Source organism: Lepidothrix coronata, unplaced genomic scaffold (assembly GCF_001604755.1).
Source record: "Lepidothrix coronata isolate B3197 unplaced genomic scaffold, Lepidothrix_coronata-1.0 Scaffold84, whole genome shotgun sequence".
NCBI classification, from domain to species: Eukaryota; Metazoa; Chordata; class Aves; order Passeriformes; family Pipridae; genus Lepidothrix; species Lepidothrix coronata.
The window spans coordinates 1,953,297-1,969,774 of record NW_016690264.1 but is presented as its reverse complement, the minus strand read 5'-3'; the positions used below and the strand labels follow the sequence as shown (position 1 = coordinate 1,969,774).

Below are 16,478 nucleotides of genomic sequence, written 5' to 3'. Positions count from 1 at the left end.
AATGCATGCAGCGGGCAGCTCAGCAGCCTGGGAGCAACAAACTCAGCCTCTATTTATGGTCTTGCAAATCATAGCTCTGTTAACAAAGCCACAATAAAAACATCTCAAAAGATTGCAAAGAAGCCCATGTTTTTTACATATCTTAAGTGGAAGATTTATATAAATCCCATTTCCCTGTTATAAGGATACGCATCAAGAATTTAAACGCAGAAAAGCCATAAATTACTGCACCACTGATTTATGCAGTGTTATCCCCCAAAACAATCTGCAAGACTCGTGTATTAGTAAGGACAGAAGTTAAAACAACACATTAAAGTTACTACTTTCTCAGAAAGTGAGGCTGCATACTGTAACTTTAATAAAGAACTAGCTCTATAGAAGAATATATGTCCTCAACACAAAAACATGACAAGTCAAATCTCAAAGATAACCCAAAATTTATTTAAAACAAATAAACGTAAAAGACAGTGCTATTACCAAGACTGAAAAAAATGAAGGATTCTTTTACTGATGTGACAAGACAGCCAATTTACAGCAGTTACATTAATTCTGAGAAAATCAGGTTGGGTTTACACTGCTTCAACTGACTACATGTACTTTCTGCCAGACAAACTGGTTCCCTTTCCCTCCCTTCCCAAAAGAACAGCCAAAACCATTTTATAAAAAACATATACAGAATTTTGAGACACATGATTGAAACACAAACCACTGTCCAAAGTCTGGAACTTTCCAAGAAGGTTAAATCCTTTGTTGCTTCAACCAACCCTCAGCGGGGGAGCTACAAGCACAACACCGTCCCCTCTGACGAAGAGCATCGGAATATTCCTTTTGGTAGACTGGGAAAAAAGAAAGAAGAAAAGTTTACATTTACAAAAGCATAGATCACAAAACATCTCTGCTAAGCATATGACCAAATTCAATCACAAAAAACACACCTGAAACAACTCCAACAAACACACAATGTTCTGACACGCTGAAGGGATCAATACAAGTAACACCAAGGTTTTGGATGTCCTGTGTACTTTCATTACAATTTGTCCCCAACTTCTGTTAGAGCTTGATTCAAAAAATAGTCAGCAATAAACTACTTTAGCAATATAACAGTGTAGCTTAAAATGAAAGAATCTATGGGGATAAATACACTACGTCCTTACTTTATAGATCTCTTCATAGGTTTCCTCATCAATCTCTATTGTAGTCACAGTTTCTTCCACATCACCCAAAATCATATTTAAGTGCTGATCATACGCCTGTAGGAATGAAGTTATTTTATTATTTCTTCCAAAATTAAAAAATGAGCTTACTAAAATGAGAATTTTAGCAAGTCTTTCAGACAAAATTAGTTTAGTCTGATTTTGACCAAAATACGTCACTATGTCAAAACAAAGCAGTATCAGTTGTAGTTATAATTCCAAACAAACATAAACAAATGGGTACTTTGCAGCAGAAAAAAAAGGAAAACATTTACAGGAAATAGCTCTAAAGCATTGTATGAGGACACATACAAGAACTCAGAGACAGACACACTTCATTAACATTAAACCAGCTACACATTCTCTGCTGCCAGTCCAGCCTCCTGGAATTGATTGCCTGGGGACAACTTAAAGGTTATGAAAGCTGTTTCACATACGGTACTACAAAACCTTAAAATAAACATATGTTCCAGAAACCTTACAAAAGCATGTTGGAAACTACACATGTGCCTCATGGATCTCTCATCATCTCTGTGTTTCCAAAGGAGTTGAGGCCCAGTTAACACATGGGCAACTGGTTCTCTTCCCCAGCAAAGCACAACACTCAGGAAGGATGACTGACTTAAAAGAAAGCAAAAATCCTTTTCGTCAAGAGTCATATCTCAGAAGAAAGCACTTACACAAATGAGATTTACTGAGAACCCAGCTGAGTATATACCCCATCATACCCTCAACAGGTGTGCCTCAAGAGATACTCATGTGATAGTGATAACCTCATTAGTTCTGTCTTGAAGAGACCTCAGGGTACATCACAAGAAGACGCTTGCAGCATTATTGCTCATTTCACAGACACAGAAACGTAAGCCAAGAGCAGTGAAATGTATTGCTTGGTAACATTCAGAAGAAAATCAAAATACATCTCCTAACTTTCAAGGGAAGCAGTTAATAGCAGACAAAGTACTGAACAAATTAGATTTTTTCACTGATCGCATTACACTTCTGTAAGAGAAAGTGTTCAGACCTTGTTACTAAGACGATTTTTCCATCTACCTTCTCTAACCCTTTCCACACTTTCAACCGTGAGATACAAATACCTGTGGTTCCAAACTAGTTTTTTGAACAATTAATGGAATATTACAGGTAAACTTGCATAACAGCCTGTTGTACATAAAAAACAGTTGCCCAGTCCTTAGCTGAATGAGTATGACAGTGTTCTGAACGTTTTACTTACATGAAGCCTGCCTCTAAGCTCTCTGTCATTCCGCATTTTGACATAAATTCGCTCATCTAGACTCAGTCTGATGAGATCAAGTGGCTCCTCTACAGTATTTGTTGTTTGTTGCTAAAAAACAAAACATAAGAGTTACATGTACAGAAGAAGCCTGTGAACTTCTCCGTTCCTTAGTGTTTGTGAGACAGAGAAAACAGAGAAGTAAGAACATAGATGCAAGTATTTCAAATCATCTCTTCACATCCTGATGAACCTGAGTGCAGCTACTTACCACTCTATGGATATTCACCAGCCCAAGCAACAGTATTTAAGACTTGTTTATTCTTCAGCAAATCACACATCACACACAGAGGGATTGGACCTAGATGACCTTTAGGCCCCTTCTAACCCAAACCATTCTGTGATTCTATGGAACAGTTTTTCTTACCAGCAACCATCATCCCCACTGCAGCAGAGAGCCTACACATGAACCAGCACCACGGCTGTGCCATGGCACAGTGCAGGCCAGGAGAGCCAAACCCACGCTGACGCCTCTGCCAGCACAGTCAGTGACCTGGTCACACGCTCAGGTGACCTCAGTTACCCGGTCATACACTGCCCCACACACCCCCCTCCTCTCCCGAGGCCCTGCTCGGCCGCAGGGCAGCCAGGCCAGGCCCTGAGGCTGCTCTGAAACCTGAACACAGCGGGCTGAGGCCCCTTTTTGTGATAACGGCGCGCTTTGGGGATCACAAGCAAAAAACCGTGAACCCCTCCGTGCGCATCCCGCAGCTTGCTCCCTCCTTCCTTCCTCCTCAGGGAGGAGGCACTGCCCTCGGCAGCTTTCCTGCATTTTCCTGCCCAGGCAAACGGGCCTGAAGGGAGCCTTGTCCGCGCCTCGGCGGCGGCACAAGCTCCGAGCCCGAGCGGGAATTTCATTCCACACGGAAAACGCTCCCCGAGGGGCTGCGCCTCACGGAGGGTGCCCGGGCTCGGGCGCGCCCAGCCCAGCCGGGCAGCCGAGAGCTGCCGCTGCCTCTCCCTCCCGCCCCGGGCCCGCGGAGAGACGCGGGAGGCACCGGGAGCTCCTTCCCAGCGCGCCGCTGGAGCCGCTCACCTGATCCACCTCATCCGCCATCTTTCAAACCGCCTCCCGCGCCCGCCCGCGAGACTTTATGGCCCGGCCCCTTCCCCTTCCCTTTACCCTTCCCCTGCGCGGGGCCGGGCCGGGGCCGCGGCGCGACCTGCGGGGAGCGCCATGGGCAGGAAGCGCAAAGCATCGCCCCGGCCCGCGGCTGTCAGAAAGAGACGCTCCGGGGGGCTGCGGGAGGAGGAAGAGGAGGAGGGTGAGTGCGGCACGGAGGCCGTGTCGGGCCGGGCCGGGCGCTGCGCCATCGCCGCGGGTTGGGGCCGCTCCAGGCCGGGGTGGGCAGCGGGGGCAGCTCCGCGAGGGGAAGGGCAGTCACCGCAGGCTGGAGCCGTGGGTGGGGATCGGCGGTGGGATCGGCGGTGTTACCAGTGCCAGGGGCGCACAGAAATCGGGGTTTAACCCCCGTGTGCCGCGGGCCCCGCACGCTGCCCCAGGAGCGCTCACAAAGGCTGAGCGAGCCGGGGGGGTTTGTCTCACCTCGCAGCTTCACAAAGTAATAAGTTCTTGTGAGTGGCGAGCACGATGCTTGCTTTTCAGCCGACACGATCGGTAAGACTAAGAATCTTTAAGTGCCTCTTGTGCATTGCGTTATTATAAATATTTTCCTTAAGTCTCATTGTTCAGATCTTACCTATTTGTTCACAAACTCAGCATTGTGAGTGCTCAGTTCTGTAGCTGCCTCTAATGAGGTCCACGGAGATATTGTTTCTGATTGCCATGGAGATGAAACTTCATCCTTTAACTTATTTTCCCTTCTTCTCTCCTGTGCAGATGATTTTGAAGAGGAAAAGCCCAGTACAAAAAAGAACTCAAAAGCTCCAGCTAGGAAAAAGGAAGAAGGTTGTGATAATGGAGTTTCCAACTCAGCAAAAACTTCAAAACAAACAGGGGCAAAATCCCAAACAAAAGAAAATAAAAGGAACGGTAGAAATAAAGAGAATTGTAACAAAGAGGAAATGTGCAGGTAAGTTTACTTATCATTCTAGTCTGTGGGAGCTTTCTCTTCATCTGATTTCTTTAGGGCCTGGTTCTGTGTATGTGCATGTGAGCAGTGTAGAGTCAGTCCTGAGGAAGACGGGCTGCGTGGGAAGGAAATTTGTGAGCCTTTCCGAATTCGGTCATTTAAATATAAAATTTTATTTCATTTGTTTTAGTTTTCACATGGGACCAGGGATGCTTTATGGAATCCAGCATGAATAAATGTTGTCCTGAGATTTGGATGATAGGCAGAAATCTTTAAACATATAATTCTCTGGTGTTTTTTTTTTAAATACAAATATAATATCAGCACAGTCTGCATGTGTAGATTGCTATAGCAAATATATTAATAAAAAGAAATTAAACTGATTGGTCTCGTTTCAGTGGACACCCAGAGCCTTGGGCGTTATTGTAGGGAAACAGAAACAGCTCCAATTTCAGTACACAGTAAGAATAAATGATTCAGTGAACCATTTCTCCAAGGACTGCTTTGTACAAGCTGTTCTAAAGGATGGAACCTTCTGTAGGTTCAGGCGTGGCTCAGGTTTAGGTTTTTTCCATCCTAAATATCCATGCAGAATCAGAACCTAAGTTTGCACTGGAAACATGTTGTTCCATTGAGCCTGTGGTTATTTATAGCAGAGATAGTTTGCTCTACAGAGAAGATTTCTGTGATTTAGTTGTCAGATACTCAATCTGTTGTTGTTGATGCAGAGGTCATGCTCCATTTATTTCCCTATTTTTAGTGTCTTCTGTCTCTGTTCTTCTTAAATAAACAAGCACCTGCATTTCATGGTGCTAAAGCTGTTTTGATAATTTTAACAGTGACTCACCAAAGCCCCCTCAGAAGGAGATGAAGTTGAAGAAAGAATCACCTGTTAAAAAAGAGATGAGTGAAGACAATACTGACAATGATGATGATGATGATGAAAGTGAAGATGAATGGGAGGATGTGGAAGGTAGCAATTGCATGTTTATTAATTTTTTAAAAATTATTTTTTTAATAATTTGATTTTTTAACCATTTCTCATTTGGATTCAGATAAATGCTTATACTCTGTATACTTAAAGTGTGTTCCATCTGAATATCTGTATCTAAAAGCTCATATCTCACAATGCTTTTAGAAAGGTTCCAAAGAAGAAAAAGAGCCACACAGTTGCTGACCTTTTGGCTTACATTAAAATCATGCTGCCATGCACAAAGCACTTTCTCAGCTGCTTGTGTTGGCTGATGCTGAGCAGCTAAGGATGAGTCGGTCTGAAGATTCAAAACTGTGAATTCCCAGTAAAGAAGAGTGAAGATGAAACCAACTGAGCTGTTTGATTACATGGCCATCAACAAACTATGTTAAGAATCATGATGATCATAATCTTCTTATTTTGCTGCTACACATTTATGCCTTCTAAAGTGAAGAGCTGTCAGGTTTTTTCTTTGGTATTTTACAAGTACCCTTGAAGTCACATCTGCTTCATTCACCTTTCTCCTGACTGAGTTTGCCTGTGACAGTCACTAGGCATTAAACTGTTCTGAGCTGATTCTTCTACAGCAGGTGACTGGCATCCAACAGTTATTTGAAATAACTGAGCACACACACTGTTACGGAAGGTCTGGGAGCTGGTAATTACTAGGGATGTTCAGTTTATAGACTGAGTACTTGAGAAGGAAAATGTAGGTTCTTATCCCGTTATCAGTCCTCTCTGGGGGTCTGTTCCATGCTTACTTATAATTTATTAATATTTTATTTTTTCAGAGCTCCAGGAACCTGCCACAGATAAGTTTGAAGAAGCTGCTGTTCTTCCAGCAGTGGGGCTGCCAAGCAAACCTGTGGAGATAGAGATTGAAACCCCAGAGCAGATGAAGAAAAGAGAGAGGAGGTAAGAACAAGGAGGCAGTGGAGGGCTGGTAAAGGATGAAGTTAAAAGTATGCTAAGTCTTTGCTGTCACTGACTTGCCGTGTTCTGGGTGAAAGTCCCCACTTTGTGCAGACGGTTCAGTTGGAATGATGCAGAGTCAAGGGACAGAGAACAGTCTACACTTTGACAATTTCACCAAAAATCTGCAATAGAAGTTGGCAGGAATAGAAACTTCTCAGCTTCCTTGAAAATCAAGCATGTAACTTCACTGTGCTTTATTCTAAATCAAGGGACAGCAGTAGATCTGCAAGGAGAGCTGTGAGTGACTGGCATTTTGTTTCTGCAAATGTCTTAACAGCTCAGATGGAAGCTTCTGTGTGCCAATACCTGAGGTGTGAATAGGTGGGTCAAATGAATGCCCTTGGCATGTGGGAGCATTAACCCAAGGAAGGCTGACTTTGGGTGGTGGCTGGAGGCCTGATGATGAGAAAACCATTTTTCCTGGAATCTGAATGGAATGCCAGCAGTAGTCTTAAAGTCAGACAATTCAGTTAAATTTAGTATGGAGCTGTCCAAAACCATTGATAAGAAACTGAAGGCACATGAAGTTAGGTAGAATTTAGACCATCTGAATATACCAAGCTCTCAGTAGTCAGGTGCATGGAGTTCACAGTCATATGCATCCTTCTTACCTGTTCACATAGCCAGTAACTAAGCTTTTCTGTAAGTGTGCCCAGAAGATTCTCTGGGATGGATTCTCTTTGTGAACTGAGCCAGTTCAGGTGTCTGGAAAGGCAGGTCCACAGAAATCCCACAACATCCATCTCTTTTGTAATCTTCTGCAGAGAAAAAAGGAAAGCCGAGTTTGAAGCGTATCTTCGGAGGATGATGAAACGTTTCAGCAAGGAGGTTCGTGAGGACACACATAAGGTATTTGTCACAGAGAACCCTGGCAGAGAAAAAGTTGAGCATAAAGATTTCTGAAGAGATTTGTAATAAAGAAGATACTTAGCTTTGACCAAATAATGTGGGGCTGTGGCTAGAAATGAAAAAATAAAAAGGCTGTAGTCCTGACAAATGATTGTTAGACTCCTCCTAAATTGTGAGCTGGAAACATCAGTGTCTGCATTAGTAAAATTCTAGCTTAAACCATATGCAAGTAGGATGTATATCTCTCCATTGAGGGAGATCTTTTCATTCTATGAGGGTTAAACTGTCAATCATGTAGAGCAGGAGACACTGACAGGGACTTCAAGGCTTTCCTGTCTTCTGAAGACAGCGCTGTTTCCACCCTGTGAATGCTTGGGAGGTTTCATTTTTGCCTGTCTCTGTTAGAAGAAGCAGTGAAGTGTTCCTTATCTTTACCATGGACAAAAGTTCCACTAAAGAAGATCTTTTGAGAACTCACTGTAAAAACTTTTCTCTCTCAGGTTCACCTCCTGTGTTTGTTAGCGAATGGTTTCTATCGGAACAGGATCTGCAGTCAGCCAGATCTCCTCGCCATTGGTCTGTCCGTCATCCCCACCCGCTTCACCACAGTGCCCGCAGGCAAAGTGGACCTGCTCTACCTTTCCAACTTGGTGAAATGGTAAAACTTTTCTAGAAATCATGCTGTCATAGAATGTAGAGCAAGAGTTCAGGGAGAGGGGTAACTGGTTACCAGTTTTCAGTGATTTTTTTTTTATTTTAAATACACGGGAGAGAGTCTGTCTTTTTTACAGAAAAGGGTCAACTCTGAAGTTTAGGAATACAGTCACAAACACTAGACAATAAGTAGGTGTCTCATATTTCAGGTTTATTGGAACCTTCACTGTTAATGATGAGCTTTTCACTGAAAAAGGAGAGCCCCTTCAGTCGACCTTGGAGAGGCGCTTTGCCATCTATGCTGCACAGGATGATGAGGAGTTGGTTCATGTAAGAGACTGGGAAGTGCAGGGTTGGTTGCTGAGTTTGGATGTTGGATCAGTGCTGTATGTCAGGTCATACACAAAGTGGTTGTGAGGGTTGGATTTGGAGAAAATAGATTGGTCACGTAGGTGATTCTGTGGCTTTTTATTTTGTTGTATTTTTATCTGGAGTGCTGTGATTAAATTGAATTTAAATTGCTTTGCAGATATTTTTAATTATTCTGCGAGCATTACAGCTGCTGTGTCGCCTCGTGCTGTCTTTTCAGCCTATTCCTCTCAAGGATACAAGACCAAAGGTAGTTTCTGCTGTTTGTGTGGAATAAAGAATAGATCACTGATTTAGTAGGATTAAAAAAACTTTCTGGCTGTTGCAACTTGAAATGCATCACTTACTGCATGAACCAGTGTTCTAGCTATAGTGCAAAAAAATACAAACCCTGAATTTTTAGTTTTCTCCTTTAAGGAAGCCACACATTTTTGTGTTTCAGCAAAGACATGCTTCAGTGCTTTTAAATTTCTTTAAAACTTAGCAAACACTTGCTGCATGATTACACCTCTCTTCAGCCATTTGCCTGAAGTTTTCAAGCCCCTAAGACATGCCATTTGACTGTGCCTGCCAACCTTTGGTCTGCATGAACCTTCGGCTGATTTCAGTCTTTTTTTTAACATTCTTAGCCATGGTGATAAAAGTGACCTAGCCTGTTTCTTTGCAGGGAAAGAGCTCATCCAAGAGGCAGTCTCTCAGCAACACCTCTGAGAGACAGGAGAGTTCTGCCACAACACCCAAAGCTGGGGCAAAAAAATGCCCCTGCAAAAAAGCCAAGCAGGATGAGAAATCCTCAGAGAGCGAAGAAGACATCAGGGAACCAAAGAAAGCCAAAACTGCTCAGACCAAAGGCACTCACAAGTCAAAGCTGGCTAAAGGCAGCCAGGAACAGAAGGAATCAAGTAATGAGAGCAGTTTAGCAGAAAAAGATGTGCCAGTCAGGCCCAAGAATGATCGGCGGAGACGAGTGGCCTCCAAAGTGTGTTACAAGGAAGAGAGTGAAAGTGATGAGGGCAGTGTTTCGGACTTTGAGGTTTCAGAGGAGGAGAGTGATCTCTCTGATGAGGATTTTGAAACTGTCTCTAAAAGGCGGAGGAGCTCACTGGCCTCCCAGAAGGCACAGATGACAACTCTAAAAAGCCCTAAAACTGAGACTTCAGAATCAAGGCTGTCAAAAAATTCGTGTGGATCTGAGCCTAAGCCAGCAAAAAGTACAGCTCCAGCCTTGCCTGCAGGACAGAAAAAGAGAAACAAAATCATTTCTAGTGATGAGGATGATGGACAACAGGAGTTGAGGAAAGCGACGGGCACAGACCAGTGGCTGGAGGTTTTCCTTGAACGTGAGGACAAATGGGTTTGTGTAGACTGTGTTCATGGCAACGTTGGCCAACCCCAGCTGTGCTTCACACATGCCACAAAGCCCCTTTTCTACATTGTGGGGTTTGACAATGATGGGAGCGTCAGGGATGTGACACAGAGGTATGATCCAGTGTGGATGACTGCAACAAGGAAGATCCGTGTGGACCCTGAGTGGTGGGAAGAGACACTGCAGCCCTATGAAAGTCCCAATGTGGAAAGAGACAAAAAGGAAGAAACTGAGGTAAAAGGCAACAGGTTGTTCAGAACATTTAGTGCCAGGAGTTCAGTTCTTGGATTCTCATGCAGGGAAAAATCATTAGGAATCTTTCGCTGAGGAAGTAGGCTTGTATTTGAGCTTGAAATGTTGAGATGGAGCATGTTTTAAAGGGGATATACAATGGTAGACTAAAATAATATTGATTAGATTCTGTTCAGAGAAATTTGCTTAGCAAAAGTACTGCACAGCTGATGCTGGAAACATAACAATGTGGTTTCTGTACAGTTTAGCATTACCCTGCTCAGAGTCCTTGAAATACAAAGATCTGAGTACACATATCTTTGTACCTATTGGCAACAAGAATGCTTTGGTTTGTTGGCTCATCTGATTAAGTTTCTGGTGGTTTTTTTTCCTTTGGTCCATACTATAGTCATAGTAGTGCAATAGAGTTGGGAAATCACTCTTCTTTGTATAATTCCTACAGTTTCAAGTTAAGCTTCAAGATCAGCCTCTACCAACAGCAATTGGAGAGTACAAAAACCACCCTCTCTATGCACTGAAGAGGCACCTCTTGAAATACCAGGCGATCTATCCTGAGTCAGCTGCTATCCTGGGGTACTGCAGGGGAGAGGCTGTCTACTCCAGGTGAGTTGTGCATGTGTTGTCACCTGTGTCTGTGACATTTTTGATAAATTGAAGAGCTAATTTGCATGATGGTATCAGCAGTAGTCTTGGTCCACATGCATAGACAGGTGAGGCATTTTGCTGCTCAGACAGCATTTGCCTATCACTTTCTACTACTCCCGAGATTTTGGAAGATCTCTTATAGATCACTTCACTATTCTTATGTTTGCTTCTTTCTGGCCTTCCTAGAGACTGTGTACACACTCTGCACTCCAGGGACACTTGGCTGAAGAAAGCTCGGGTGGTGAGGATTGGAGAAGTGCCTTACAAGGTAAGAGGGTTTGACTTCCTCCTGTGCAATACACCTGCCCCCTAAAGCTCAAGCTCAGTTCTCTTTTGGTTTTTGTTTTCTCTTTGTCAGCAGATGCAGATTTCTCACTTGCTTGCATGGCTTTTGGTAGCTGCACTGTGAATCTGTCTATCTCCTGTGCCTGTAGTTCCTACATACTACCCAAAGCCTAGCTTTCTCTTCTTCCCACCCTGAGGGTATCTGGCAGAACTGCTCCCTTTTCATCTTCAAAGACATCCTAGTGTTTTATGTGCACTGCTGATGTGCACATACAAGGTGCCGTGGGCTATCATTTATAGGCAGTGGATACTGAATCTAGGAAATAGCATTTCTGCTCTTTCAGAACCTCCTCCTTTGATGTCCTAGGAAAATCTGAAATCACTGTCAGCTTGTTGTTAGGTGGTGTTACAGGCTTGGTCGTTGTATTTGCAGATGGTGAAGGGATTTTCCAACCAGGCGAGGAAGGCGCGCCTTGTGGAGCCGGCAAACCGGGACCGAGAGGACCTGGCGCTGTTCGGCCACTGGCAGACAGAGGAGTATCAGCCTCCTATAGCAGTGGATGGGAAGGTAGCTGGGAATGCAGAGGGCTGGTGTTAAAAGAAGTGTTTTGTATGGAATCTGGACTTTATTTTTCCAGAAGTTGCATATTTCAGATGTGAGATCAGTCAGTAACATCTGGATTCAGGATTAAGAGTTCTCAGATAACTGCACTCAGGAGAAAATGGGCAAAACTTTAGAGACCTTTCTCTCCTGAGTACAAGTAGTGAGTGCTGGCAGTGCAGACTGCTGGAGTTGTAATTTTGTTGATCTGATTTCTTAGACCATATTTGCTTTGCTAATTCTCTGCATTACAGCCTGAGTAACAAGACCTGGGCAGAGGACATAGCTAGGAGATAACCACGCAGCTAAAATCTAGGCTTATGCTTTATCATGTGCATATTAATTGAATACTAGAGTGGAATGCAGGAGATCAGAAGGAAGGGAGGGCCCCTGAGTTGCACCAGGGATTTTCACCTCCCTTCAAAAAGCAGGAGTATCACCATCTGTCTTTAATTTTGCAATAACAGGTTCCTCGGAATGAGTACGGAAATGTCTATCTCTTCCTGCCGTCCATGTTACCCGTTGGCTGTGTGCAGCTGAAACTTCCAAACCTGAACAGAGTGGCACGAAAGCTGAACATTGACTGTGTTCAAGCCATCACTGGATTTGATTTTCATGGCGGCTACTCACACCCAGTGTACGTGAAGCTGCTTTGTTGCAGCTGCCAGATGTTGATGTCCTGCAGAAGCTGTATACCCCGTGTTAAAGAGTGCATGTGACCAGTTACACACTTAGATCTTTTGAGACAGGCAGTTCTGTCAGTGTTCAGTAGCTTTGGGTTGGCTGGGTCAGCAGGTATTTGTCCCGTTTCTTTCTTCTCGTAGCTGACAGAGGATTGTGTTCTCCTTCCTAGTACCGATGGCTACGTGGTGTGTGAGGAGTACAAAGAGGTTCTCATTGCTGCCTGGGAGAACGAACAAGCAGAAATAGAAAAGAAGGAGAAGGAGGTGAGAGTTATTTTTGTAGCTTCCTTATTGTTACTTTTATTAAGTGAATTTCATTGAAACTGTGGACAATCAAACAGGGTGGGCTGTGTAAGCGACAAACACAGAGCTTAGTGACTGTGAGGGGCTTTGTGCATCCCCCGAGAGCCCCAGTTTGGACTTGCTGTCCAGACTGCAGTGGGATGCAGTACAAGTATGTAGCAATATCTGCATACTCTGGAATAGTTTTCCATGTCTGCTGGGAAACAAAAATGAGGAATACACAGGTAAGAATAAAGTTTTGGAGGTAGTTCTGGTGTAATTTGCACAATCAGTGTGTACATTAGAAAGTGACTGTAATTTGTGTATTTAGCAGGTAATTGGACACAAATACATTTTACATTTAAGAATCTATTTGCCTGTAATCTTTTTCTGTGACACATTTAAGTTGGTGTTGGGTTTTTTTGTTGGCAGTTTAAAAAAAAATCTTCAAACTTTGGTCTTCTGTGGGCACAAATACATCGAAACTCATAATAGTAAATTTTTTTCTTTTCAATAACAATCCCCCACAGAAGCGTGAGAAGAGAGCTCTGGGAAACTGGAAGCTGCTGACAAAAGGACTTCTCATCAGAGAGAAACTGAAGAAACGCTACTCCATCAAGGTATTCTGCATTTCTGTTAGTGATTTCTTTTTCAGGATGTTATCTTTCTACCAATAGATGTTTTTCCAGTCTTTCCAATATGTTATGTTTCCAACTGTAGACTAGAATTTCCAGAGTATGGTTGCTCAAAAATCTTCTTCTTTCCCACTGGTAGCATGTGACTAGCACCTAGTCAAAAAAACTACACCAGAAATTCGATGTGGTCATGTCCATCAAAGATTCATTATTGTTTAACAAGAGATTATTGCTTCCCAAAGCATCATTTTTTGGTATTGTATTTTGACATACCCCCTTCCTAGATTTATTCCTCCAAGCCAAGCATGTAGCTAATGGGATGAGATTGGGATACTTTTTTGTTATGAAGTCAGGTATTTTAGTTCTTAATCTTCTCCCCAGTGAGAAAAGTGAAAAGCCTGATCTTTTTCTAGCAGGTTTGGTTTTATTTATCCATCATTAAAAACATTTTGGTTGTGTTGAAGGAATATTTGATGTCCAGAAATAGCTCCAAACCGGAACAACCAACTTCTGTAAGGTCACTCAGTGTCACTGTGACAGATGACAAGCCCTTTTAGAAGGGGGAGGTTATGAGTGTTTCCTAGAACAACTTAACTTTTCATGCCTATTTTTTCTAGACTGAGCCATCAGCACCTGAGACAGAGAAAGGGGCGGGATTCTCTTCTGATGAAGAAGGAGCTCCAAGCTCAGAGAGCGCAGTGGGGAATGCGGCTATTTCTTGGCCCCAAAATCGCCAGTTAGAGAAAAAAGAAGAAGAGAAAAAAACCAGAAAGAGCAAGCGAGAAAGGAAAGGCGAAGAAGCACAGTTGTTCCCTTTTGAGAAATTGTGATTAGAACAAGCTTTTTCCTTGCTATTTCCAGATGCAAGAACATTAGTCACAGTAAAAGTATCCTTTGCCAGTTAGGGACTTAGTCTTCCTGGGCACTTGTGTTTCTGAGCTGTCAGGGACCACCCTCACTCAGTATCCAGTTTCCTTTGATACAGGTAATTAGATTCTTCCTTTTATCCTTAGGCTTAGGAGCAGCAGACATGCAGTTACACCTTCTGAGAAGATCACTTTGCAGTTTGGAGGGTTTTCTTCTCTTTTGTATCGCTCAGCTCCTATTATTCAGTTTCCAGAAGTACTTCTTTCATTAGCACCCTCTTTTCCCATTTTTACTCCTTTTCATTTTTCCCTGCTTGCTCAGAATTAAAGCATCCAGCTGCTCTTTAACTGTCTGTGGAGAGCTGTCCAAAGGACTGCTGATACCTGCTTTGATCCATAGCTTATCCAAATCCATGGTGAGAGTTCTGGCCTTTCTGTCTCATAATCACAGAAGGGGATATACTTCCTCTAAGGTCGAAAGAAGTAGCCAATCAGGAATTGGAGGAATCAAAATTTACTTTGTAAAGAATACTTGCATTTTGGGAACTTGGATTTGGCTTTTCAGTCTACTGTCTTCCTTTATGTTCAGAAATCTTGTGCTTTGGAAGGTAGAAGCCCTGTCCTCATTTCAAACTTAAGATTTAGTATGCCTTCTTAAGTAATTTGAATATATACATATTTGCTTCTGTTTCTTACCAAGATCCTGTTCTGAAGCAAAACATGTAAAACTGGCTGAATGTCACTGTCAGAAACAAAATTCACTGAAACCATAGAGTTCTTGTTATTCAGTACCATAGCATTAAAAAACTGTTGAGAGAGGAATGTAAAATCTACACAAGCTTTTCCTGCACTTTGTAGTAGAAATACTGATCTGTCTTTTGCAGTATTATATATCTAAATTCCACTGATACTGTCTCTGCAAAAGTAGAGAGGAAAACAGTTTAGTCATTGCTGGACATTGTCACATAGAAAAGATTGAAATGCAAGAAAATGGCTTACATGTAATTATGTTCAGAAAAAAAAAATCTATTTTTGTACTGTATTTGTAGATCAAATTAAAGTTTGAAAAAAAGAATCTGTTGTCTGTTACACCTCCCCTCTGGCCAGCTTGCTGTTCTGTAAGCAGCTGTTTCCCTGGAAGGACCATGGATAAGAACTGTAATATCCTGGGTCCCAGGATAGCCCAGAACCAGCTGCTTGTGAATTGTTCTCATGTTAAGGGTCTTCATTCTCAGTGTTCAGTTTTTGCTACCAAATTCCAAATAAATAAAGACCAACCTGAGCTGGAGGCTTGGGGAGTAGATCTGACGTGTACATAAAGCTTCAAGAAGTCTGTATCTTGCAGGAACGGGTAATACTGCAGTGGGCCCAGAGGGTGTATTTCCTTCTGAGTTGGTGTGGACACAGGATATACCCTGAGATGAGTGTGCTCAGTGTGGGGCCCATGTCCAGCTTCTGCTGGTATTGGTAGCTGTTCATCAGCTTAAATCAGGAGCTGGTATCAGCTGTACCAAAGCAGCTCTGTGCTGCCTCACTTGGGACACAGCAGGGATACACAAAGCTGTGAGTCCAGGAATTACTTACAATCAGCTGGAAAAGAGACAAGAACATTTTCAGATGGCAGGATCCTGCTTAGCAGCCATGTGGACAGCTGGTGCTCCCAGCCCAAGCATGGGAAAGATGAAAGAGTAAATGTGCTTCAGGCTGTTCCTATAGAAACACTGTTTATGTACGTGCAGTGAAAGTGAGTCTTGGCTTCACCAGAGCACCTGTCCTGTGGAATGTGAAGTTCTTGTCTGTGAAAGGAATCTTAATTTATTGTGTATTATTCTGGTGCACATGCTGGGATGCAAGACAAAAGTACTTTACACTGCTGAAGGGACAGGTAACCCCTCAGTCTCTTTAGAAATACAACAGGCTGTTGCAGTCAGGTTGAACCATCGTATTTTTCAAATAATCTTGCAGAGGCAAGGAAGTGACTGATTTCAGTAGTCAGTAACGGTGAGTAAAACCATAGCAGACTGGCACCAGCAGTACACAAACCAGAGAGCAGCTGTGCTGTCATTAGCAACTTGCTTCCCAAAATGGGGAAGTATTTGCAGGACAAACAAAACACACCTGTGCATTTATCTCAACCAACAATAGAAAACTAGTTCACGTGGAAGCTACAAACTAATCCGCACGTACCTGGACACTATTCCTGGACATAAAATGTACAATACTTACATTTAATAAAAAAGAATCCTACAGACCAAACTTTTGAAAACCGTATTTTATTAAATATACAAAAGCTCAGCACTTCTGTAGAAAATTGTATCTTCATCTCTAATTTGGTAATGCTGGCTAGCGTCCTGCATCATGGGCAAAACAGCAGCATTCCAACCCATTTCTCTCCCCAGTGGAGCACAATTCCTAACTGGTGGAGCACAAGTTGGTGTTGGTGAGCAGCAGGAAGATGCTGCAGTACCGCTAACACGGGCCAGCTGCATGCATGAGGCCACATCCCCTTCCTGTCCTTTCACACAC

At 43.0% G+C, this 16,478-nt stretch overlaps 2 protein-coding genes across 2 annotated transcripts; one reads left to right on the top strand and one right to left on the bottom strand.

Annotated features, from left to right (window-relative positions):
• Positions 1-418: 418 nt before the first annotated feature.
• Positions 419-3,613, bottom strand: LSM3 (LSM3 homolog, U6 small nuclear RNA and mRNA degradation associated). Its single transcript, XM_017820616.1, has 4 exons — positions 3,521-3,613; positions 2,425-2,535; positions 1,155-1,250; positions 419-836 (listed from the first exon to the last, which is right to left on the bottom strand). Exons 1-4 carry the CDS (start codon positions 3,539-3,541, stop codon positions 756-758), a joined length of 309 nt encoding a protein of 102 aa, XP_017676105.1. The 5' UTR covers positions 3,542-3,613; the 3' UTR covers positions 419-755.
• On the top strand, positions 3,604-16,208 carry XPC (XPC complex subunit, DNA damage recognition and repair factor). Its single transcript, XM_017820613.1, has 16 exons — positions 3,604-3,749; positions 4,325-4,517; positions 5,357-5,490; positions 6,282-6,405; positions 7,230-7,314; positions 7,815-7,972; positions 8,178-8,298; positions 8,498-8,587; positions 9,005-9,937; positions 10,398-10,558; positions 10,787-10,868; positions 11,319-11,453; positions 11,954-12,123; positions 12,340-12,433; positions 12,982-13,071; positions 13,704-16,208. Exons 1-16 carry the CDS (start codon positions 3,662-3,664, stop codon positions 13,914-13,916), a joined length of 2,871 nt encoding a protein of 956 aa, XP_017676102.1. The 5' UTR covers positions 3,604-3,661; the 3' UTR covers positions 13,917-16,208.
• The last annotated feature ends 270 nt before the right edge of the window (positions 16,209-16,478 follow it).